At 36.9% G+C, this 26,063-nt stretch overlaps 1 protein-coding gene across 2 annotated transcripts in view; it reads left to right on the forward strand.

The window, feature by feature from the left end:
- The window catches only part of CHCHD3 (coiled-coil-helix-coiled-coil-helix domain containing 3), a 287,932-nt gene that overhangs the window by 44,772 nt on the left and 217,097 nt on the right, over nt 1-26,063 (forward strand). For both annotated transcript variants that reach the window (XM_060305301.2, XM_030853845.3), the window contains exon 3: nt 13,011-13,092. In XM_060305301.2, coding sequence (XP_060161284.1) covers nt 13,011-13,092 — 82 coding nt within the window. The remainder of the gene's footprint in view (nt 1-13,010; nt 13,093-26,063) is intronic.

Raw genomic sequence — 26,063 nt, forward strand, 5'->3', positions numbered from 1 at the left:
AAGTGAGGGAGGGTTTAGTAAGAAAATTCCAAGGGGAAATCTCAAATTAGTTAGCAAATTATTTTATGTAATCATCACGTACATTGGACATTACTATTTACAGAGAATAAGTTGGTATTCTGAGTTTCATTAAAGTAGTTCCTAGGGACCTCTACCTGTAACACTTTTTAAAAGTTTAAAATAACATAAATTCATTTCTTTTAAAGTATCATGTGTTTAGATTGTACTTATTCTTGCGGCCTTCCTACCATTTATTCTAGATAGTTTCATATTATATGCTGTAGTGAAAGCTAATTTATTTTTGGTTTTTATAGAGAAATTATTCCTTATTAAACCGTTCACTTCCTTAATTTTAAAATGGAATCTTTGTGAATTATAAGTTAATTTAGAGCTAATAACTTTAAATCCTTTTCTCATTTTCTTTGAATATAAAAATGATATGGCCTTTTTGAACTGTTTGTTCAATATTAATTCTGATATTGTCACCTATGAAACATATAGTTTTAGTTGTCTAAGAGCTATCCGATGTAGGTAGTTTGGATGGAAAGTATGGCAGCTTGAAATAAATCTGTGCTTGGGAAGTTGTTCTCATAAAGGCATTAATCTGAAAATGTCTGTGAATGCTTAATACATTTGAATAGTTCGGATAGATGGGTATCAACCTGTATCTGTGCATTCTTGTGATATTATAACAGTGAGCTGGGGTCTTTAGGCTGTAATTTGTACCCACTTTCCATTTCCATTGGATTCATAATGAAGTCTTTGTCCTTGGATGACATTTTTTGAGGCATCAGGAGAGGGAAAAAATAGTATGATGATTAGCACAAAGTGATGTTGGATACCAGAAGGAAAATCGAGATGATCTGTATGAGTGGGACCGGGCAAATGTGACTTTGGCGAGTATGGAGAGAGAGGAAGCTGGTAATACTTGGGCACCTCGAGGCAGAGATCCCATGGGAGGAAGGCAGTTTGCTGTCATCTCCAAATATTTATCTGTGTTTGAAAAGTGCATTACTGTAATTGCATTATTTGGGACTGTCAGTTGTCATACAAACCTTAAAGTAGCTAGGTTTCTCCTGGTTATCTTTTTTTTTTATCAGGGTGAGTATTTTAGCCTGGTCTAAGACAGTGGTGCTCAGTGGTAGGGCAGTACTGCTTCCAGAGAGGCATTTGGGAAATGTGTGGGGGAGCTGCTGGTGTTTAGTGGGGTGGGCAGGGATCTAGACATCTTGCAGTGACTCGGATAGTTCTGCCCCCTTGAACGATTGTCCTGTGCCCTCGATTTCAGAATGTCCCATCAGAAATTCACATAGCTGAAAACCCGCTTACCCAGCCCAGAACTTAAGTGTTTTATGTATCAACAGAAAGTATGTTTTCCGTGGTTTTAAGATACACTGAATTTTCTGGGAATGCAACTGCTCTGTTGCAATAACTGTAGCTATTGCATTTGTGGTGGCTTAACTTATAAGCTCAAGAGTCAGACTCTTTTATTTTATCTACTGTAGATTTGAGCATTTACATAGTAAAATGCCATTATTCGTTATAAATTAGTTTCTTTTTATTTCTTTTTTTAATGTTACACTTAGGGTATTATATTGATTAAAACTCTCGTGTCTGTATTATCCATTTATTTTCAGCATAGTAAAGGGAGTATTACAAAATATTTGCTACAGAAAGGCAGCATAGGGGCTGATGAGGGAGAAAACCACGGTCTGAACAAGGACCTTTTGTGTCATCCCAGGTGTTCTGAAGGATTTACATCCTGGAGTCTTACATAGCTCATGGTGTAAGTTACACAAATGAACCACTTCTGAAAGACAAAGTGTTCCACCTCCTTTCTCTATATAACACTGGTATGAAGGAAATTTGTGGATCATTAGGGATATAATCATAATAAATGTTTTTACTATTCTGTTCAGTCTAACTTGACTGTGGATAATTTATTTTACTTTTAGAAAAAACGGTTAAGTACGTTCTTGCATTTAAAGATAGGACAGGGCCTTTGTTCTTGAAATTCTTGTGCACAGTCTTGTGTCTTAAAGATGGTGAAGTCGTCTGTGATCAGTGAATTCACAGAGCTTCCACAATGCTTCACAGAGAATTATTTTTGTTTTATTAGAGATTATGACCACTTACGACTACACTGAAATAGTGTTTTCTGAACAGTAGGTGGATATTCGTTAGATGAAGGAAAAAATAACAGGGTTATAGGTAAAAGAGAGGCTGACCTAATTATCACAGTGTCAATTAAATAAAAAATACAAAGCACAGGGTATTGCACAATAGTTTAATGAGAAGTGTTATACCAATATGTATTATGCTGTCTCACAGTTTTAATATATTTGAACTACCATAAATAACATATGAATCAAGCATGGGTGTAAAATCTGCTTTATTTAAAACTTCCCAGGAAAGGCCGTTGTTCTGCAGCGGTTAGCTTGTGGGTTAAATAGGTCCTTTTTGGCATCGCACCCTAATGGGCTGTAAATGAAGCCACTGAAGCCCAGAGGTCTGACTATATGTGATCTTCCAGCTATTTCTGCTGCCTAGTAGTGGGCCAGTATCTAGAAATAGGACTCTGTTTTTTTTTTTCCCCCTTATAAAAAGGGCCGTAATTGGGTCAGAACTTTTATTTTCATTTAAAAGAAGAAAAGTCATGAGATTGGAGTTAGTTGACATTTCCCAGGGCTGTAGGTGGATTAGAAGATAGATTTTATTTTCAGACTTTTGAGTCTTTTGATTTCCTCGGGCTTTGATTACGTGCAAAGATACATTTAAAGTCTCCCTTAGAAAATAGTGTTGGTCAGAGTTTGAAGTACTAAATATTTTAGTTGAATTTAGGAATTTTGTTAGCAGTTAATGGATTTTTTGGATAAAATACAGTTTTTATTGCTAAAAAGGACACACTAGTTCATAACAATAGGAAGAAGGAAGAATGATTTATGACTCTAAGTATTGGAATGGTTTTGACTTTCTATTTACCAAAGCAAGTTACTTAGGTAAGGACATTAGTCTTGGTTAAAGCTTTTTAGCACATGGAAGTAGGCTTGTCCACTGTTTTACTGTTATAAAATATACGTTTTAAAAAATGTGCTATGAACCTTGCTTGCATCAGTGTGATAATTAGGAAGGTGGACTGGAATATGATATGTCAATGTGAATTGGTCTGTGTTACTGTACAACCAGGTATTGAATAATGTATACATTTTACTCTAAGTTACTTTTGAGCAACAATCACTGGCATTCATCAGTGTTTTATAATTTAGTTGCAGATTACTGATTATGACTGCCCTTCAAGCATGCACAGATCTCCACCAATTGTGAGAATCATCTTTTATTTATAATTTTTCCACCTCATTCCTTTTTGTTTCATTTCTAAACTTGAAGAGAGGGCTATAATTGCTGCCTTCCGTTGTCCTCCTCCCACTGATTCCTGATGCCCAAACCATCTGATTTCCATGCACTCCCTGGGATGATAGGTAATTGTAAGCCATGCTGCCAGATCTTCCTCCTTCCTGAACCTGGACTAGGCCTTGGAGTCCTACACACAGCACCCCAGGCCGCTGCTGCCAGTTGATCGGAATTGGCACATGAGATGAAATCTGTTTATCATTTCTGCACACGGTACCTTGGTTCATTTCTTCCATTCCATTCCTTCTTTGTCTCTAATGATGTTCTTCTTTCTCTCCTCTCCTTCATCTGATGAATTCTTAAGGCCTGTTCCTAGCCTTCTCCTCTTTTCTCTGTATACATTTTATTTTTTTCCAAGAGAATTCACTGAGCTGAGATCTGTAACAGTCATTCCCAAATCAGCATTTCCAGCCAAGTCTTAAATCAAATCTGAATTTCAGGTTCAAATATCTAATTGCGTACAATTCCATGTGGTGATTCTACCATTACTTTCAATTGAATGTGTCTGAAACTGAACTCATTATCTTTCTTCCCCAAACAGCCTCTCCTTCTTTCCTTAATTGACCATCATGGGTATTAATTTTCTGGCATCTGGGTGCACCTTTGACTTCTTTCTCTTTCATCTCTCGGTCAGTAACAGATGACCAGTTTTTCCCATGAAAGCCCGTGCATCTTAGACTCCATCTTTATGGCCAGTATCCTCATCACCTTATGCCCGTGTCTCTCAAACTTGAGCAAGCATCTGAAATCTGGTGGGCTTGTTAGCACACAGATTGCTGGGCCCCTCCCCCCAGGGTTTCTGATGTATAGTTCTGGGGTGAGTCTGAAACATTTGCATTTCTAACAAGTACCAAGTGATGCTGCTGGGGGATGGGGGGTGGGGGGGGTGGGCAGAGAAAATGAGGCTGTACTTTGAGAACCACTCATTGCTTTACTATTTCCCCATCCAGTTAATCTGCATATCTTTGCCAGATTAGACTTCTTGTAATGCCCCATTTCACTGCATTATTTTCTTTTTTTTTAACATCTTTATTGGAGTATAATTGCTTTACAATGGTGTGTTAGTTTATGCTTTACAACAAAGTGAATCAGTTATACATGAGTTCCCGTATCTCTTCCCTCTTGCGTCTCCCTTCCTCCCACCCTCCCCATTCCACCCCTCTAAGGCGGTCACAAACCACCGAGCTGATCTCCCTTTGCCATGCGGCTGCTTCCCACTAGCTATCCATCCCACGCTTGGTAGTGTATATATGTCCATGCCCCTCCCCCACCCCGTCACAGCCTCCCCCTCCCCCTCCCCATATCCCCAAGTCCATTCTCTAGCAGGTCTGCATCCTTATTCCTGTCTTACCCCTAGGTTCCTCATGACCTTTTTTTTTTTCTTAGATTCCATATATATGTGTTAGCATACGGTATTTGTTTTTCTCTTTCTGACTTACTTCACTCTATGACAGACTCTAGGTCCATCCACCTCACTACAAATAACTCAATTTCGTTTCTTTTTATGGCTGAGTAATATTCCATTGTATATATGTGCCACATCTTCTTTACCCATTCATCTGTTGATGGACACTTAGGTTGCTTCCATGTCCTGGCTATTGTAAATAGAGCTGCAGTGATCCTTTTTGACCTACCTCCTAGAGAAATGGAAATAAAACCAAAAATAAACAAATGGGACCTAATGAAACTTAAAAGCTTTTGCACAGCAAAGGAAACCATAAACAAGACGAAAAGACAACCCTCAGAATGGGAGAAAATATTTGCAAATGAAGCAACTGATGAAGGATTAATTTCCAAAATTTACATGCAGCTCAATAACAAAAAAACAACCCAATCCAAAAATGAGCAGAAGACCTAAATAGACATTTCTCCAAAGAAGATACACAGATTGCCAACAAACACATGAAAGAATGCTCAACATAATTAATCATTAGAGAAATGCAAATCAAAACTGCATTCTCACACCGGTCAGAATGGCCATCATCAAAAAATCTACAAACAATAAATGCTGGAGAGGGTGTGGAGAAAAGGGAACCCTCTTGCACTGTTGGTGGGAATGTAAATTGATACAGCCACCATGGAGAACAGTAGGGAGCTTCCTTAAAAAACTACAAATAGAACTACCATACGACCTAGCAATCCCACTACTGGGCATATACCCTGAGAAAACCATAATTCAAAAAGAGTCATGTACCAAAATGTTCATTATTTTCATTTTTAAACAACTGTCCATGATGCCCTATTTCTTAATATTTCTTACCCAAACCCCGGCCTAGTTTTCAAGCCTCCTCACAATTGAGCATAATTTACCCTTCAATTTTTTTTTTCTTACAAACAAGCTTTGTTTGATTTCCTTTCCATCTGTCTAACGTACGTCCTTGCTTGTGTCCCTCCTCCTTCATGAAATACTCCATGGCTACAGCCCGCCTTTGTAAGTGTCATTAATACTAAACCCTCAAAGTACAATTTTAATAACTCAGACTCTTATCTCCTTAATGGTAGGGACCATATGTCTCCGTCTCTTATAAAGCCTAGCATAGGATTAAGTCAATGTGGATTTACTGCCTAGTGAATTGATTGATTTCCCTAGTTTGTGTATTCCTTGAGGTCACTTGATTTGGGAGAAAATAATTAAACAAACAAAAATAACTTCATATAGTTGACCATAGAATAGAAACCTGAGCTTAAGCATTAAAATAAACCTTATAGCTAGTACAGTAAGCTTATAATGAATACCCATCCTTCTCTCCTTTATAAAAAATATACTGTTGGTAGTGGTGGCTCAATTTTCTGTACAGGAGGGTCCACAGGAACAGAAACCTGGTGGTGGTTGGTGGTGGCGGCAGTGGCGTGGAGAGTTGGGGAGAAGGTGCTTATTTGTCTTGAATTTCTATTTTGAATGGCAGTCCACATTTTTCACTTAGATTATATGCGATTTTGCAGAGTGTGTGCTATGTTTTTTCTAAATCGTCCCTAAGCTACCCCAAAAGTTGGTGACTCATTTCACCTAATGACTGATGTTTGACTCCACAGATCAAACGATTACCACATTTTTATTGAACATCTGCTGTATGCCTAGAAGAGCCTGCACAATATTCCTCCCTCTCCCACCCTGTCCTTCCTTCCCTCTTTATTTTTGCTTTGTCTGTAAAGCCTAGAGGATGTTTTTGTTAGTTTGCAGGGTATTTGACAGACAGTTTTTCCAAATGAGTGGAGTGTCACTTCAGAGGAACAATTGGCATTATATGTTATCAACGATAGACCCTTTCATTCTTTCACCTTCATGTTATCGGGCTTTTAGGGGAAGTGGAGGCTCAAGCATGAATTCAGTCCCATTTAACACTGCTGTGTAAGGGGACGGCTGTTGGAGATTTTCTAGTTTGGGTTCTCATTTTATAGAGGAGACAGCTTCGGCCTAAAGCAATGATGTGTTTTTGAGCAAAATCACAAAAACGAATTGTGGCAAAACCAGGGCTAGATGAGAACCGCCTTTATTTCCAGCTTGGTCCTCTTTGAATGTCATGAGTCTTTATGGAGAAGCCTTTGAATGCAGCCACACTCAGGACTGTTGGAAAGAAAGAAACAGGTTTGGGTGGTTTTGGTACTTCATTTGGGGTTGGAGATTTAACGCTGTTGAATTGATAGTTTTATCTCCAGTGAACAAAATACGTCCATTGTGAAACAAACAAAAAAATTAAGCTATGCATCAAAAAGCAATATCCAGAGGTAATTATTATTTTTTAATTTAAATTATAGATCTTATTTTCCTAGAGGCTTTGTGAGGTCTTGCAACTATATTATTCAGGATATTAAGACATGAAATACTAGGTGTATCTGATTCTCAATACTGGTTTTATGAATTGTCTACTTAAAAATGTGGAAACTGTAGAATATGAGTGATGAGCTTGTCTGTTGCTATACAGCATCTGCAGTCTGGTATTGATCTTTGTTTTCACATAGAATGTATTGTGGAGCTGGTTTCCACGAGTGCTTGTTGTGAAGCAAACAATCAAATGGACATTATTTGCATATTATGCCATTCAAATTAGACATTTATGAAGGTATATAAATCCTGATGGAGCAATAATACTACAAAATAAGCCATTAACCTGATACAGTTAATGTTTAGGTTGCCAAACTGTAACACGGTGCCTTCTCATTTGATATTTATGGTTTTGAAACTGCAGTTAAGGATTTTCATTCCAACATTGTCATTAGCTTTAATGTATAAGTGGCCTCAGTTACCCTGCCAGGTATCTAGACAAATGGCATTTTTTTGAAGGCAGTCTTAGGGTACGTTATCCTTAAGGTGATAGTAAATGTTATTGTCAGCTGAATATCATCATACTTAACACACTCTGTGTGTGTGTTTAACTCAGGTTTGTCTGCTAACTAGATGGTGCCACAAATGGATAATGGCAAACTGTTACATGTTTCTTTCTGACCCCTGAGATTTATTCTAGCCATCTTTTGACTCTTCTAATCAAACTCTGTACCTTTTATAAGATAAGGAGCAAGACAAGATTTATCCTGCAACCCACATGCTGTGAGTCATTTACTTCTGATAAACTGTGTGTTGTATTTCATTGATTGCATGGATGCTTCCATTATTATTTTTTAAACAATCAGTGCTTTTTTTGTATTAATGAATTTATTGAAATTATAAGATTAATGGATATTTCTATGGAGCTGAAAATTTAATTTGGCTGTATCTTACGGTATAAGCTTTGGCTCAGCTGTCTCAATCCTGGCAGAGTCCAGTGTTTATCTAAAATCTGCTGCTGGTGCTATGCAATTACATACATTTATTTTCTTCTGAGAGTAGATTTTCATAGTTCTCTTTGGTGTTTTTAAACTAGCACATGAAAATAATAGGGCTTATAAAATTGGACATGGTATGTATCAGTAAATGGTAAAACCAGAAAGAAATGGAATAAAGGAAAAATCCCAAAGGACCTGACATTTTTCTAATAGGCAAGCCATAATTTTTATTAAGTAACTTGCGGAGATTGTTTCAGAAATACTGTAATTGGGGAGGGAATTATACTGTAAGGATTATGCTAGGAAAATGAAAGAAAGGGAAAGTCATAGCGGAAAAAGTTACAAAGGAAATTGGTATGTCCCTTGAGGTCCAGGGAATCCGTGTAAGTCTCCAATCATGGTTGTATTTTCGGTCTTTGTTTTTTTCATAGATGATGAGCCATTCATAAAGTCATTTCGTCTTTTGGAGTCATTTCTGTCCACCATTCAAGGAACTGTCTTAAATATAGTGTCCCATCTTCTCCACCCCTTCCCTCTTTACCCCTCGTTTAACCAGTTTCTGAAAACAGAATTAGGACACTGTCAGGTAACATAGAACACAGGTGAGGTGTAATAAATGTATGCTACACTTTCTCTGAGAATTAAGACCATGGTATTCACAGTTCCTAAGAATACTAAGAATCATGTAGTATAAGGTTAGGAGTTTTTTATTTGATCCTGAAATTAGAAATTAGAGATTCTTAGAATTTCTTAAGAATTTAACTTAAAAATTTAGAATGTGGCTAAGGGGAGCAAAAGATTGCTAGGCAGTCAGTAAAGCTGCCTTTGGACTAACCAAAACATTTGTTTAGAATGTTGTTTACTAAAAACGAACAAAAATTTGAGCTGCTTTTAATACAAATATTTCTTATTTTCAATAGTAGTTTCAAATAAAGGGTTTAGGGCCGACTTGCTCTAACCAGGCCATTGTAATGCTTGATTTTTTTCTCATGTGTTTTATGGTTAGTGTTGTATCACCTATAACTAACTGACAAAATGCCAGTCTTTGTGTTCATTGAGAAAAAAAATCGCTTCTGAGAACGTTTTAGCAAGTACAGAGTACAAGTGTGTGAAGAAAGCATCCTTTTGTCTTAATACATTTTAAAAGGGAAGTGTGTATGTTATGTGAAAGTTTTAGAACCCTAGTTACTGAGCCGGAACTTGTTTTGCAGGTTTCCGTGGCCAGTCTGATTTATATGGCTTGAAAGTTTCTCATTTTTACTTTTTCTCATTTCACAAACTCTGCCAGTCCTCAAAGATCTACGGGAAACTCACTGTGCTAATAGGCAAAGTTGGCCTTTCTGTGCTTCTTTTAAAGTAGTCCATCCTGAAACACTGACCTTTTAGTTTAATAACAGTTTTATTTGAGAGAATGTTCAGATCCTGAAGCTGAAAAGAGTGTTTTCAGAAAAGCCATTTTGAATATTGGTCTCCAAATGGTATATCTTTTTCCCTTATGCACTTTGGACCAGACCTATCAGAAGAAATATGTTGTTGCTTTCTGTATTCTATTGATTGAAAAACAAATAACTTGAAACTTAGATTTGCTCAAAACCCATTACCACGCTGGTTTATTTTCCTGCCTGGGCTTTGAATTGCTATTTTAGATTTTAAACTCTTTATGCTTGGTCATGTTTTATCTTTTGTTATTTTAAATTCTCCATTATAGCTAAGGTAATTACTTTTTCAGCTGTGACCTTGGACGTGAGACCCAAAAGTTTTGTGTGTCTGTGTGTGTGTGTGTTTCTTTTCCAGAAATAGCTAGGGCATTAGAGAGACAGCTATGCTTTAGTCCCTTGACTGACCAGAAGTGATGTGAGGTAGCCGGTCCCTTGGGCATGTCTTCTTCAGTGGCTTCTGGAGCTTCCCTGACCTTTGCATCTCTTGTGCTTCCTCTTCCCATCTTTCTCCCTCCTCTCTTGGCCTCCCTAGGTGATACCACCATTATCTCCATCTATCAGTATTTACCACCTCACCCCACGGCAGGTGCCTTGGCAGGCATGAGAGGCAGGAGTTTATATAGAGAAGGAAGACAAGCCTTGAAGCTGCGTTTCCTTCTCTGCAGTCTCTCTTGCATGGCTGCCTTCCCAGCCACCCAGCTGGTCGCCATGTGGTAATGGAGTCCTTACCGTTCCCTTCCAGGTTTATCACATCATCATGAAAAGCTCACTGCTGATTTTGGCTCTTCCCCTGGTAGCAAGCCCTTATGTAAGAGGCATACAGTGCACTACTAAGATATGTTGTATCAGCTCACTTAGAAAACGGATCTCACTGCTTCATGCTTAGACCTGGTATACCAAGGTCTTACCGAAGCCTAGTTTTAATTGAGTGAAATTCAGTTGAATTGTGATTGAGAATTTGATCGAATTTTGCATGAGAAAAATTTTGCTGCAATAATTTGAAGCAATCGGGAATTTGTGTGATTTTACACATGGTCTGACTGTGTGTTGATCCTAACTGGTATGTACACCTCAGAGTATAGTTTGATCAGGTAGTACTAATTGGGTGAAATATTTGTCTCAGTTTTTGCTACTAATAGAGCTACCCGCTGTGAACAACTTGAAAAAATGTGTCACGTTGTTTTGCTTGTTTATAAGAAGGAGATGAAAATGTGAAAATCATCACCTTATAGAGTGCATAGCTGAGAACTTCATAGCCAGCTGACACCTATGTAACCTACCCAGTTTTGTTCTTGGATGAGGAAATCAAAAGTCAGATAGGTTAACTGATTTATCTAAAGTCTAGCTAATAGAAAAACAAAGACTATCCATATCCAGACTCCTTGCTGAGCTCTTACTCTCTGTAATTTCTCTAGTGGGATTTGTATTATTTTGAACGTTTAATGCTGAAAAAAAAAAGTCTTAAGATTTGCCTGAATCAAACAATTCCCTGTTCTAGTTTTAATTCATTAATTTTGTGTGACCACTAATCTACTTCCTTTGTCTACAGATTTGCCCTTTCTAGACATTTCATATCAGTGGGCACATACAATATGTGACCTTTTGTGTCTGGCTTCTTTCACTTAGCACAATGTTTTCAAGATTCATCCATGTTGTAGCATGTATTAGTACTTCATAACTATTTATGGCTGAATAATATCACACTGAATGGATATACTACATTTTGTTTATCCCTTCATCAGTTGATTAGCATTTAGGTTGTCTCCACTGTTGGGATATTGTGAATAATGCTGTGATAATATTCATGTACAAGTTTCTGTGTAGACATATTTTCAGTTCTCTTGGATGTATACAGTACGTAACAGTGGAATTGCTGGATAATTTGGTAACTATGTTCAGCATTTTGAGAAACTGCCTCACTATTTTTATAGTGACTGCATCATTTTACATTCCCACTAGCAATGCATGAAGGTTTCAATTTCTCCACATTCTCACCAGCACTTGTTATTGTCCTTTGGATTATAGTGGGTTTGAATTGGTAAGTCATTGTGGTTTTGGTTTGCATTTCCCTAATGATGAATGCTGTTGAGTGACTTTTCATGCAGTTATTGGCCATTTGAATATCTTCTTTAGGGAAATGCCTATTTATGTCCTTTGCCCATTTTTAATTTTGTTGTCATTTTATTGTTCTGTTCAGTTGTTCTGTTGTAAGAATTCTTTGTATATTCCGGATACAAGCCACTTGTCAGCTATATGATTTGCCAGTATTTTCTCCCATTCTGTGGGTTGTCTTTTCACCTCCTTTGATGATGTTGTTTTCTGATAGTCCACAAATAAGAGAAGACATCCTTAGACCTTTCATATATCTTCTTTGTTATTGCCCAGTGTCAGCTAAATTTTAAAGTTTTTGCATATCTTGTTGTAATTAATTTTTTGCATATTCCATAAGGCAAGGTGCTTATAATGCAAGATTATCAAATAAAATGTCATTGAAGAGCAGAGAGTACTGTCTAGTTTCCATCTAGTAGGCTCAACCAGTTGAAATACTTGTTAGGTCCTGTGTGTATTCCTAGATCTTAAGTGTTTCTGGTGCTTTCTTGGTCATAATTTTGGGTAGTGGGTTTTGGGTACTGAAGAGGAAAGAGTCCTTGCTTATTTCTTATGGAAAGCTCTTAAAAGAGTATGTAAAATTTGTCTATTTTATTTGCTATCATAGCTGTAAGAATCTTACAAAACATATTGTACAAAATCTTCTAATTGGAAAGACCAGATGTTTCAGATCAAGTCATTAGTTATTTAGAAAGCTCCAGCCGTGTTCTCAGCACTGTTCTGTCTCTCTCTCCAATTGTTGGCACTTGAATTTGAATGACGTTTTCCAAAAAATATGGGTTTAAATATGAGTCATAAATTCCCTTTTTTGTAAATCATGGAAAAATGAATGTAACTACAAATGATCTTCTTTCTCTAATAAGTGATTTCTTAAAATGTTTAATTATCAAAGTAGGAATGTTTTGGTGTCATTTTCCTCTCTGAAGTCCCTTCCTTACACCCTCTCCTCCCCCTCTATGCAGTTGTCAGACTTTAATGGTAGGACATCATTTTAAAGAATTTGTACTTAATGGCTCAGTCCCACTGGGCAGTAAGCAGCTCCTTGAGTTTATTATAACTTCTGGCAGGTGTGGAGATTTCTAGGTCACCAGGGAACTCTTGATTAAATTACTCCTGAAGTGCACTAATTGGTCTTTTCCACCCTGCTTAGGTGGTTCCAAGGAGACACTGACCAGCTGGCAAAACTTTGCCTATTAAGATCTAGTCTCAGCTTTGTCTTCCTGAGTATTCTGATGCTTTTGTTTAAAGAAGTCACTTATTTTATCTCCTTCCCCTCTTTATTGATTTTAGTTTCTGATGAAGAATTGAAAAGAAGAGTGGCTGAGGAGCTGGCACTGGAGGAGGCCAAGAAAGAATCTGAAAATCAGAAACGGTGAGCTTCATGGTGTTTGAGACAGATTTTGGCAGACTTGTCATATTTATGAAATATTTCTGGAGAGGAATGATTATAATAAGACTCGTCATTTGTATTTGGCTGAACATGTATGAACGTGGATGGTTTTGGTTTTGGATTGTGCTTGTTAAAGCCCTAGGTTATCCCCTTCCCAAACTCAATTGTAAATGACCATTTTATTTCTTGTGTACTTCTTAGTTGCATGAATAATTGAGTCCTGTTTTTTCAATATGTGAGAAGTAGTTCTTGAGGATTCTCCTGGCACTTCTCAGGCTAGGTTCTTTTAATGAATATAATTTATGATTGAAAATTACATCGTCTACTATGGGTATTAAGGTTAACAATATTGTAGCTAATAATGAATGTTATATGTTATAGATAGTACCCATGTTAATAAGTAGCACTGATTAGTAGTATGCTCACTTAAAAAAGTCAAAGATGTTACAGATAAGTGTAAGGTTGAAAAAACAAAATCCTCTGTAATTTCATCCTACGGAGATAACCACTCTTGAACATTTCATTCCTCTAGATTTTTTTGTATACATCTATATTATTGTTGTCATTATTACTACTTCTAACAACAGCTGCTAAAAGAATGTTCACTGAAATGTTTTTGTAATAGAAAACTGGAAGCAATCCAGATGCCCATCATGGAGGGCTGCATGAGTGAATTATGGTACACGGAATTTTATTACAGTGGAATATTAGACAGTCAAGTAGATCTTATGTGCTGATTCAAAAAGATGTTGAAAGGCTGTAAACTGAAAAGAAAGCAATATTCAAAACAAAATAGTTAATTTTTTTTTGGTAAAAGTACTACTTTTTAAAGACTTAAAATATATACTTACTCATAGAAATATGTGGATACATTTTAATCCAAGATAGAGTCAAGTGCTTCCCATCTGTGCTATTTCTGAAATTTCCGTATAGCAAAAAGCATTATTATTACATGATTATGCAAATATCTTTCACATGCACAATGACCACTACCAGTAGATGGTTTGTAAGATTGTGTGCGTGTGTGTGTGTGTGTGTGTGTGTTTTGGGCTGCTTCACTAGTTTGCTTGAGAGAGCTAATGTAAGGAATATTTGAATTGGAGTCTCATCTTCACTTGGCTATAGGGGCTTCAGTGTATAATTTAACCTCTTTGGGCCTTAAATATTTCATCTCTAAAGTGAGGGTTTATGAAATGTTCTCTAACATTTCTTCTCTTTCACGAAGTGCTAAATAAGCTAGGTCCGATTTGCCTGAAACGTGTAGAACAGGACATGAGTTTTACTGTACATTAAGACCACCATTTTTCTCAGGAAAGAGAGAAGGCTCATGGCTTAGGGTTTTAAAAATCAAGATGTAGTTAGTACTGCTAAAAGTGTCTACGCATATTTCAATAGTTTCCCACGCAGCACTTCATAATTATTTAATTGGGGTTAGGTTGATGGAGTATATAATTAGATAGTGAAGTTAAAATATTCAAAAAAACTGAGACCATTTTCATTAAGAAGCAGAGAAAATCAATGTGTTATGGTAGAATTCCTTGTCTTTGAAATTTTATTACTTTTAATTGAATTTTATTTTAATAAGGAGTTTTTGGTTAGACCTTCATATTTACTTTGCTTATTATATTTCACATAGGAATTTTTTGTCTTCCTTTCTTCCCCTATGGTACAGGCTTTTGTTACAGTAATTCTCACTGTGGTGGGGTTTTTTTTCCCCCTCCATGACTTAGCTCCCATTTGTTCTCCTGTTCTATGAAAGGTAAAGGGCAGATGAGATGGATACAAGGTGCCAGTGAGGGCTGATTTCATCTCTCATGTGGACTGGGGTTGGCAGCCTAGCTGTAACCTGGGACAAATGACTACTGATAAAGAATTTATTTTCTGTCACTTTTAAGGGGAGCAGAGGGTGGTACAGCCTTTTTTTATTGTTTTCTCTTTAAAAAAAATGTTTTGTTTGAAGCCTTCTTCATGCAAACTTCCAGCTGTCAAATCTTGGCAAAAAGTGTGTGTTTATCTGTATGATAGTTCTTAGAAGAATCAATAGCTATGTTTTTTCTTTTTTCAACCAGAGAAGAAACTTCAGAAAAAGCATTAAAAAGGTTTTCTGTGCCGTCTTTTAAAAGCAACTTTTTGGAGAAACAAAGCATTTATAGATAATTGTATCTGTTGCCTTAATTGAGTAAAGCCTTGGAAGCAGTTTTAGAAGATGGTTCCTTGTGTCCTGGACTGTCAGTGGTATATGCCTGGCTTTCCAAGTCTTCTCTTTTCACCCCAGATGTACCCATAACTGTAGTTGAGTTCCTAAGCCCTTAAGATTGGGGCATAGGCACATGAAAGTGTAAGGGATCCAACGTATGCAGAAAGGACTTTGGAAATTATTTCCATTGTGATATTTTTCTTTATAGGATAGTTATAATTTTTAACCTTTTTATTATGGACACTTTAAAACACCTTCAAAAACAGAAGGGTACAGTGAATCCCCATGACACTGTTACAACAATTCTTGTTTCATCTGTACCCCATTCACTCCACCTATATGGTGAATGGTAAAGGAGAAGCACCAACATTTTTAATAGGCTGGTGAATTTCATGGCAGGGAAATACTCTGAAATATTTTCTGTCAGGCTAGCTTAATAAGGACCTTGTTTCAGTTAGGTTTTTTTGGTTGAAAGACTGGAACTTAACTCTGGCCGACTTGGGAAGCAAGGAAATTTTTAGAAGAATATTAGATAGTTGAAAGGACTCAAAAGGAAGACTAGAGAACCACTAGGTAGGGAAGAACTGGGTAGTACTTAAAACTTTACACAGTGAGGAAGAAGTAATTCTCCAGGATGACGGTTCCATGATAAAGGGGAAAGGATGGTGGGTGGCTGAATTTCATTGAATTGAAGATGCCATCGATTTCTAAGAAGCATTGTATTTGACGTACCACTAAGAAAAAAATTGCTGCAGATAATAACCCAGTAGTTTATATCTTAGAATTTTTTTTATTGAAAGAGCTCATTAAGACTGACTTTGAATTTCTAAAAACCTATCACTTGTATGTTCATAAAAAGGAAAATGTAAGTGAAATAAATAGGTTAAGGCATGTCAGCTAGGGGAGATTTTGGTTTCCAGGGGACACATGAAAATGTCTGGAGACGTTTTTTGGCTGTCACAACTAGTTAGGTCTTACTGGCATCTAGTGGGTAGAGGCCAGGGATACTGCTAAACATTCTGTAATGCACAGGATACCCCCCACCCCCAAAAAAAGACAAACCTTACAAAAAAACAAAGAATTATCTGGGCCAGAATGTCAGTAGTGCTGATAGTGAGAAACCCAAGGTTAAGGGACTCAAAACCTGTTCATGTTGGTTCTAATTCTTCTAAATTGTTCTGTGACTCAGGGTCTTGATGTGTTTGTTTTTCCACATGGTATCATATTCTGTGCCATCAAAACCTTGATGACACAGCATTCTGCTGTTGTACCTGGGATTTTTCCAGACTGCTGACTGGAAAAAGTTTTGCAAATTTTGATGCTTATGTGCAGGCTATGCCAACTATTCAGGATCAGGCTGGCAGACTGCAAGTGTGAGGTGCTTTCAGGCATGTGGAAACGTGGGCAGATAGGATCCTAGAACTGTATTTTGTCAGTACAGTCTGTACATACTCTAGACCATAACCTCTGTTAGGTTGGAAATGATTTTTTTTTTTTAAATTGGGGTATAGTTGTTTTACAACGTTGTATTAGTTTCTGCTGTACAGCAAAGTGGAGTTCCCTGTGCTATACAGCAGGTTCTCATTAGTTATCTATTTTATACATATTAGTTAGTGTATATATGTCAATCCCAATCTTCCAATTCATCCCACCCCCACTTCCTCCTTTGGTGTCCATACATTTGTTCTCTATGTCTGTGTCTCTGTTTCTGCCTTGCATACTGGTTCATCTGTACCATTTTTCTAGATTCCACATATATGTGTTAATATACAATATTTGTTTTTCTCCTTCTGACTTCGCTCTGTATGACAGTCTCTAGGTTCATCCATGTCTCTGCAGATGACCCAATTTCATGGTTTATGGTTGAGTAATATTTTATGGTTGAGTAATATTCTTTTTCCTTTTTATGGTTGAGTAATATTTTTTTGGTTGAGTAATATTCCTTTTTATGGTTGAGTAATATTCCGTTGTATATATGTACCACATCTTCTTTATCCATTTGTCTGTTGATGGACATTTAGGTTGAGTAATATTTTTTATGGTTTTTATGGTTGAGTAATATTTTTATGGTTGAGTAATATTCCGTTGTATATATGTACCACATCTTCTTTATCCATTTGTCTGTTGATGGACATTTAGGTTGCTTCCCCGACCTGGCTATTGTAAGTAGTGCTGCAGTGAACGTTGGGGTGCATGTGTCTTTTGAGTTATGTTTTTCTCTGGGTATATGCCCAGTAGGATTGCTGGATCTTACGGTAATTCTATTTTTAGTTTTTTAAGGAACCTCTATACTGTTCTCCATAGTGGCTCTATCAATTTACATTTCCACCAATAGTGCAGGAGGGTTTCCTTTTCTCCACATCCTCTCCAGCATTTATTGTTTGTAGATTTTTCAATGATGGCCATTCTGATCAGTGTGAGGTGATACCTCATTGTAGTTTTGATTTGCATTTCTCTAATAATTAGTGATGTTGAGCAGCTTTTCATATGCCTCTTGGCCATCTGGATGTCTTCTTTGGAGAAATGTCCATTTAGGTCTTCTGCCCTTTTTTTTTGTTTTTTTTTTTTTTGCTGTACACAGGCCTCTCACTGTTGTGGCCTCTCCCGTTGCGGAGCACAGGCTCCGGGCGCACAAGCTCAGCGACCATGGCTCACGGGCCCAGCCGCTCCGCGGCATGTGGGATCTTCCTGGACTAGGGCACGAACCCGCGTCCCCTGCATCGGCAGACGGACTCTCAACCACTGCGCCACCAGGGGAGCCCCTGCCCATTTTTTGATTGGGTTTTTTTTTTTTGTATTTATTTTTTTTTTTTTTGTAATATTGAGCTGCATGAGCTGTTTGTATATTTTGGAGATTAATCCTTTGTCTGTTGATTCATTTGCAAATATTTTCTCCCATTCTGAGGGTTGTCTTTTTGTCTTGTTTATGGTTTCCTTTGCTGTGCAGAAGCTTTTAATTTTCATTAGGTCCCATTTGTTTCCTTTTGTTTTTATTTCCATTACTCTAGCAGGTGGGTCAAAAAGGATCTTGTTGTGATTTATGTCAGAGTGTTCTTCCTATGTTTTCCTCTAAGAGTTTTATAGTGTCTGGCCTTACATTTAGATCTTTAATTCATTTTGAGTTTATTTCTGTGTATGGTGTTAGGGAGTGTTCTAATTTCATTCTTTTACATCTAGCTGTCTGGTTTTCCCAGCTCCACTTATTGAAGAGACTGTCCTTTCTCCATTGTATATCTTTGCCTTCTTTGTCATAGATTAGTTGATCATAGGTGCGTGGGTTTATCTCTGGGCTTTCTATTCTGTTCCACTGATATATATTTCTGTTTTTGTGCCAGTACCATACTGTCTTGATTACTGTAGCTTTGTAGTATAGTCTGAAGTCAGGGCGTCTGATTCCTCCAGCTCCGTTTTTTTTTTTCCCCTGCAAGATTTCTTTGGCTCTTCAGGGTCTTCTGTGTCTCCATACAAATTTTAAGATTTTTTGTACTAGTTCTGTGAAAAATGCCATTGGTAATTTGATAGGAATTGCATTGAATCTGTAGGTTGCATTGGGTAGTATAGTCATTTTCACAATATTGATTCTTCCAGTTCAAGAACATGGTATATCCCTCCATCTGTTTGTGTCATCTTTGATTCCTTTCATCAGTGTCTTACAGTTTTCTGAGTACAGGTCTTTTACCTCCTTAGGTAGGTTTATTCCTAGGTATTTTATTCTTTTTGTTGCAATGGTGAATAAGATTATTTCCTTAATTTCTCTTTCTGATCTTTCATTGTTAGTGTATCGGAGTGCAAGTGATTTCTGTGCATTAATTTTGTATCCTGCAACTTTACCAAATTCATCAATTAGCTCTAGTAGTGTTCTGGTGGCATCATTAGGATTTTCTATGTATAGTATCATGTCATCTGCAAACAGTGACAGTTTTACTTCTTTTACAGTTTGTATTCCTTTTATTTCTTTTTTTTTAAAAAATAAATTTATTTTTGGCTGCATTGGGTCTACGTTGCTGCACGCAGGCCTTCTCTGGTTGTGGCGAGTGGGGGCTACTCTTTGTTGTGGTGTGCGGGCTTCTCATTGTGGTTGCTTTTCTTGTTGCAGAGCACAGGCTCTAGGTGTGCGGGCTTCAGTAGTTGTGGCTTGCGGGCTCTAGAGCACAGGCTCAGTAGTTGTGGCGCACGGGCTTAGTTGCTCCGCGGCATGTGGAATCTTTCCGGACTAGAGCTCAAACCTGTGTCCCCTGCATTGGCAGGCTAATTCTTAACCACTGCACCACCAGGGAAGTACCCTTTTATTTCTTTTTCTTCTCTGATTGCTGTGGCTAGGACTTGCAAAAGTATGTTGAATAATAGTGGCAAGAGTGAACATCCTTGTCTTATTCCTGATCTTAGAGGAAATTCTTTCAGTTTTTCACCATTGAGAATGATGTTTGCTGTGGGTTTGTCATATACCGCTTTTATTATGTTGAGGTAGCTTCCTTCTGTGCCCACTTTCTGGATAGTTTTTATCATAAATGGGTGTTGAATTCTGTCAAAAGCTTTTTCTGCATCTGTTGAGATGATCATGTGGTTTTTATTTCTTCAGTTTAATATGGTATATCACATTGATTGATTTGCATATATTGAAGAATCTTTGCATCCCTGGGATAAATCCCACTTGATCATGGTGTCTGATCCTTTTAATGTGCTGTTGGATTCTGTTTGCTAGTATTTTGTTGAGGATTTTTGCGTCTGTATTCATCAGGGATGTTGGTCTGTAATTTTCTTTTTTTGTAGTGTTTTTGTCTGGTTTTGGTATCAGGGTGATGGTGGCCTCATAGAATGAGTTTGGGAGTGTTCCTTTCTCTGCAGTTTTTGGGAAGAGTTTGAGAAGGATGGGTGTTAGCTCTTCTCTAAATGTTTGATAGAATTCACCTGTGAAGCCATCTGGTCCTGGGCTTTTGTTTGTTGGAAGATTTTTAATCACAGTTTCAATTTCATTACTTGTGATTGGTCTGTTCATATTTTCTATTTCTTCCTGGTTCATTGTTGGAAGGTTCTGTCTTTCTAAGAATTTGTCCATTTCTTCCGTGTTCTTCATTTTATTGGCATAGAGTTTCTTGTAGTAGTCTCTCATGATCCTTTGTATCTCTGCAGTGTCTGTTGTAACTTCTCTTTTTTCATTTCTAATTTTATTGATTTGAGTCCTCTCCTTCTTTTTCTTGATGAGTCTGGCTAAAGGTTTATCAATTTTGTTTATCTTCTCAAAGAAACAGCTTTTAGTTTTATTGATCTTTGCTCTTGTTTTCTTTGTTTCTATTTCATTTATTTCTGCTCTGATATTTATGATTTCTTTCTTTCTACTAACTTTGGGTTTTTTTTGTTTCTTTCTCTAGGTCCTTTAGGTGTAAGGTTAGATTGTTCATTTGAGATTTTTCTTGCTTCTTGAGGTAGGATTGTATTGGTTTAAACTTCCTTCTTAGAACTGCTTTAGCTGCATCCCATAGGTTTTGGGTCATTGTGTTTTCATCGTCATTTGTCTCTAGGTATTTTTTGATTTCCCCTTTGATTTCTTCAGTGATCTCTTGGTTATTTAGTAGCATATTGTTTAGCCTCCATGTGTTTGTTTTTTTACAATTTTTTTCCTGTAATTGATTTCTAATCTCATAACATTGTGGTCGGAAAAGATGCTTGATATGATTTCAGTTTTCTTAAATTTACCAAGGTTTGATTTGTGACCTGAGATGTGACCTGTCCTGGAGAATGGTCCATGTGCACTTGAGAAGTAAGTGTAGTCTTCCACTTTCAGGTGGAATGTCCTGTAAATAAAAATTAAATCTGTTTGGTCTATTGTGTCATTTAAAGCTTGTGTTTCCTTATTTATTTTCTCTGGATAATCTGTCCATTGTTGTAAGTGGGGTGTTAAAGTCCCCCAGTATTATTGTGTTACTGTCAATTTCCCCGTTTATGGCTGTTAGCATTTGCCTTATGTATTGAGGTGCTCCTATGTTGGGTGCATAAATATTTTCAATTGTTATGTTTTCTTCTTGGATTGATCCCTCGATCATTATGTAGTGTCCTTCCTTATCTCTTGTAACAGTCTTTATTTTAAAGTCTATTTTATCTGATATGAGTATTGCTACTCCAGCTTTCTTTTGATTCCCATTTGCATGGAATATCTTTTTCCATCCCCTCACTTTCAGTCTGTATGTGTCCCTTGGTCTGAAGTTGGTCTCTTGTAGACAGCATATATATGGGTCTTGTTTTTGTATCCATTCAGCCAGTCATTGTCTTTTGGTTGGAGTATTTAATCCAGTCACATTTAGGGTAATTATCTGGAAATGATTTCTTGAGTGTCTGCCTCATCGCCTACCTAATTCAGAAATCCTTTTATGGCATCTCTGACTGGTCATGCCACACACATTAGAACCCATTCAGAAATCATTTAAACTGAAGATACTTTATTAGGCCATTTAGAATTTACCTGAACTCCTTTAAGTTTCCACTTCTTTATTTTTCATTTATTTTTTAAATTGAAGTATAGTTGATTTACAATGTTGTCTTAATTTATGCTGTACAGCAAAGTGATTCAGTTATACATATAAACATTCTTTTTTATATTATTTTCCATTATGGTTTATCACAGGATATTGAATATAGTTCCCTGTGCTGTATAGTAGGACGTTGTTGTGTATCCAAGTTTCCACTTCTTTAAAACTAATACGCAGATGTGGCCTAATAAAAGTTGCTTTCGAGGAGGAGGTTTCTACCAGGGCCACAGCGATGCCGTAGTTAATTTTAAGCACTATGGCTATATATGTTATATTCTCATTTCTAAAAAACATTTACACATGGAATCTCAATTCAATTTATCTTAGATCTTATTCTGTTTTATGAGAATCTTGAGTGATTTGATGCCTTCCAGAATCACTGACATAAAGTTAGTACACACACTAAAATTGTTGGATCTAATTTGGAATCGTAGGTTTGCTTATCACAACATATAATGGATGGAATAGTTGTTTGGTGTATTGAGAGTCAAGAGCAAACTAAATGCTCGTGTTAGCAGTCTGTTTTTGCTGTGATACTCTGTTGTGTGTTTTGGATTATAGCTGACCATAATGTGTTACAATTATAGCTGGCCAGTATAGCAAGGATGTAATATGCTACAGTTTGAGTATAGACTTTTAAAATGTGATTTACTTCTCTCCTGTGCCCTACCTCCAAAAGTCAGTCTCTGATAGCAAGAAAAATGTGACTACTTCTGACCTCTGACCTTTGGCATTTGAATTTCACCTCTATAGCTATAAAGGCAAGTGAAAGTTGCCTCCATTTTAATAACCTTTTTCAGGAAGCCAAGAAGAAAGGGAATAGTTACTTGATGTTGTAACTAGCTGTACATCAACCAAGATTACTTGCTTGCTGTTTTTAGGTGGATGTTAGTTGAGATTTTACCCCATTTTTAATTACTTGAACAATTACATTAGATTTGTGAGACGCAAAATAATTTGGTTTAATCAATTAGTCATAAATTTTATCAGCTGTGTGGTTAAGTTAGAGTATAGCACAGTCCATTTATTTTTTCATTTATCACATCAAATAAGAACTTATATCATCAAATAAAGGCTTAAAACTTGTTTGTATCAATACTTCTTAGTTTCTCATAGTAAAGGTGAAATTCATAGGGCTGGTGTCTTCTGTTTAAATCCACTATATATAATAATTCATTTTAATTTTATTTTTTGATATTATTTGCCTTTGGAGGAAAAAGCTGAAAAAGGAAGGAGGAAAGAATCCAATATAGAAAAACAGTGTTTGGGGGGCCTAGTGTCACATTGAAAATACATAATGTAAGAAATCATCTACTTAGTGTGGCATCTTTCACATGGTAAACTCTCACAAATATTTGTTCAGTTGAATGATTGAATGAATCATTCGTACTGGAAAATCTTGACATTCTCCTGGGAAGGGCAGTCTACTCTGTATACATACGCATATACATTTCACATTATGTTAAAAACAAAAAAACTGTGCTTTTGAAAATCAGACATTAACCAAGGACTATAGGTACTAGAGACTTGTTATAAATCTTTGTTTCAAATTAGTGTAGTGTTAAACGTTGTTTTCTAGTCATCGACACATATTACACAGTTGTTATGAAATTACATACCTTCAACCTGCAAGTCATCTCTAGGTATATAGTAATTAAAAAAAAATACCAACTTTCAGGGAACAAGTTCTGTTGATCCACTAATATTTATCACTGGCTTTAATCATAAAAATGTAGTTTTTAAGTGACGTTAAAGATCAGTTAGCAGTCAGTATTTTCTCATGGTCCTCACAACTGTCACAGGCAATGAATCTCACTTCTAATTTACAAACATTTGCAAAGAAGGTGATTACAGAAGTTTGTACCCTGCTGTGTTGTGAGCAGATTCCCCAGGGTCTGGCTCCAGTAGGCGCAATGGATGGTTGATTGGCATTATCTGGAAAATATTTATGTGCTCTGACATTTAAGAGATCCTTCTGTAGTATAAAAATCCCAATATATTAGATTAATTATTTTATTAACCTCATTAAAGCTGTTTTTTTTTTTAAATGCATATTGTGTTTCTGTGGTTTCATTCCTTTAACTTTTCTGTTCCATTCTGCTTAAAAGTAAAGCCCTAACTCGTTCGGAATGTAATAGATCACATCCTTACCACCCAGTACTTTTCACTGGGAAATGACTGGAAGTGCTATGTATGTACTAAGTATTGGAATCTTTAGCCATCTGCTACTTTCATCTTTTTTCTTCAAGTGGCACTTTTCTATTTTTAATAGAGACAAGTGCTTTCTATAACCAACAATTACAGAAGGTTGGATTATCCAGTCTGTGTTTTATTCACATCTCTCTACTTTTTCCAAATCCAGTTTTCTTTCCTATTGATGTTATGCTGTTGTAGACTCCTACCCTGAATTCTGTTCGAGAAGCTATTTTTACATGTAGGAATATTAAACCTGGAAAACCAGAATCAATCAAGCATGCTGTAGAAATCTGTAACTTTTTTATTGGTTGTAATAGCAGCTGTGATGTTCAACCACTTCTTGTTCAGATGTTTCTTTTGACAGTAATTACAGTGTTTTCTCTCATGAAGCAAGTGTTTGAAGTAATTTGTGCCAGAGTTGGTTTCTGCATTTGGAAGTTTCTAGGAGTTGGTTTCTGAGTGTCCTATAGTTGTTATAGTTCTTGTTGAAGTTTCTCCATTACCCAGAACAATCTCAGGGGGAGCGGACATTGTAATATACTCTGTAAATCATTTATTATTCTTCACATGAACTATTAATGTTTTTTTTGTCAGTGTTATCACTGTTTTATAAAAACAGATGACTCAAGTAGACATATGTAAAGTTTTCAGTCAGCAGTGGAAGCAGGACTTGAATTGGGCTGCCTGCCCCAGAGCCCTGTACTCTGTTGCTGAGGTGATAGAATCATATTGTGTCCCATCACCCTGTAAACATTTATTCAAAGGAAACCTGACAGAACTCTGATACAAAACTGCTTCAAGTGCCATCTGCTTATAGCTAGGACTAGGGATTTAGAGCTCTGTCAGCCATTTCCCCCACCTTTTCCCTTCCTAGAAACCTGGGAAGCATAGGGCTTAGTTTGAGAAACTTCTGGCTAGACTAATTTTCTCTCACATTGGGACACTTCATTTGTGAGGAGTAAACTTTTCTTTTCCAAACAGCATTTGCTGGAGAGACTCAGTTCAGTTTCCATTTTAGAAGGTGAGTGGGCAGTGGCCTCATGTCCATTTCCTTGTGTCCAGAAGTCTGTACTTACGGACAGTGGTCCGTGTAGGCTGGGCCTTACCCTGCTGAGCCCTCAGTCCTGGGCCTTCTGGGAGCCATCTGCTGATTCTGCTGGTGATGAATGCCTTGTTAGGAGGAGGGTAGCAGGATGAGACCCTCCTTTGGCAGTTTGCTCTGCAACTGGGGAGAAATACACAGGGTTCTCCTCTTCCTCTTCTGACCTCAACAGGTTAGCCAGTAGAGCCTCTAGCTGTAAAGGAGTGCGGGTGACATAGTTATAATTCAGATGTAAATTTTATCTCAGCATTATAATATTTCTAAACATTGGCACATTTTCATGTTTAAGTAAACCTCCCGCTCCCTTTCCTGATTGCAGAAAACCCTTAAAAACGAGTAGCTCATCTTAAGTTTCTGATAAATATTTTTTTGAGAGAACCCATATTCTTTTGCATCCCATTCTTATCCAGAGCAGCTGTCATTTGTTTTTGATGAAAACTTTCTCAACAGTTCATAGATGGCATACACGTAGAATACACACACTGGGGTCACATTATGTTATGAAAACCATTTCGGAGTACAGGACCCATGTGCCCAACTGAAATGAAAACATTAAAAAAATAATAGGTGTTGGATTCTTGTATTTTCTGAGCACTTTATATATTTAACTCACTTCATCCTCACAACACCTCTATTGTCCGCACTTTATAAGTGAGGAAAGTGAGAGGTAAAGAAGAAACTTACCCAAAGTCATATCTGGTAAGTGGAGAGCCTGGGGTTTGAACTGAAGTCTCTGTCAAGTTCATGCACTTCACCATCCTGTAGTATTACCTTTCTCTGTGTATAGGGAATGCTCTCTTTAAAGTTTTTCATTTACAGTTGTGAGAAGAGGTAACAAACATTTGCTTGGGCTTTCACCTCTAAACCATTAGTAAATAAAAGATCTTTTAGAAATGATCTCGATTGTGTGCTCCTGGTTATTAGATCTGTGCAA

Source organism: Globicephala melas, chromosome 9, assembly GCF_963455315.2.
Source record: "Globicephala melas chromosome 9, mGloMel1.2, whole genome shotgun sequence".
NCBI lineage: Eukaryota > Metazoa > Chordata > Mammalia > Artiodactyla > Delphinidae > Globicephala > Globicephala melas.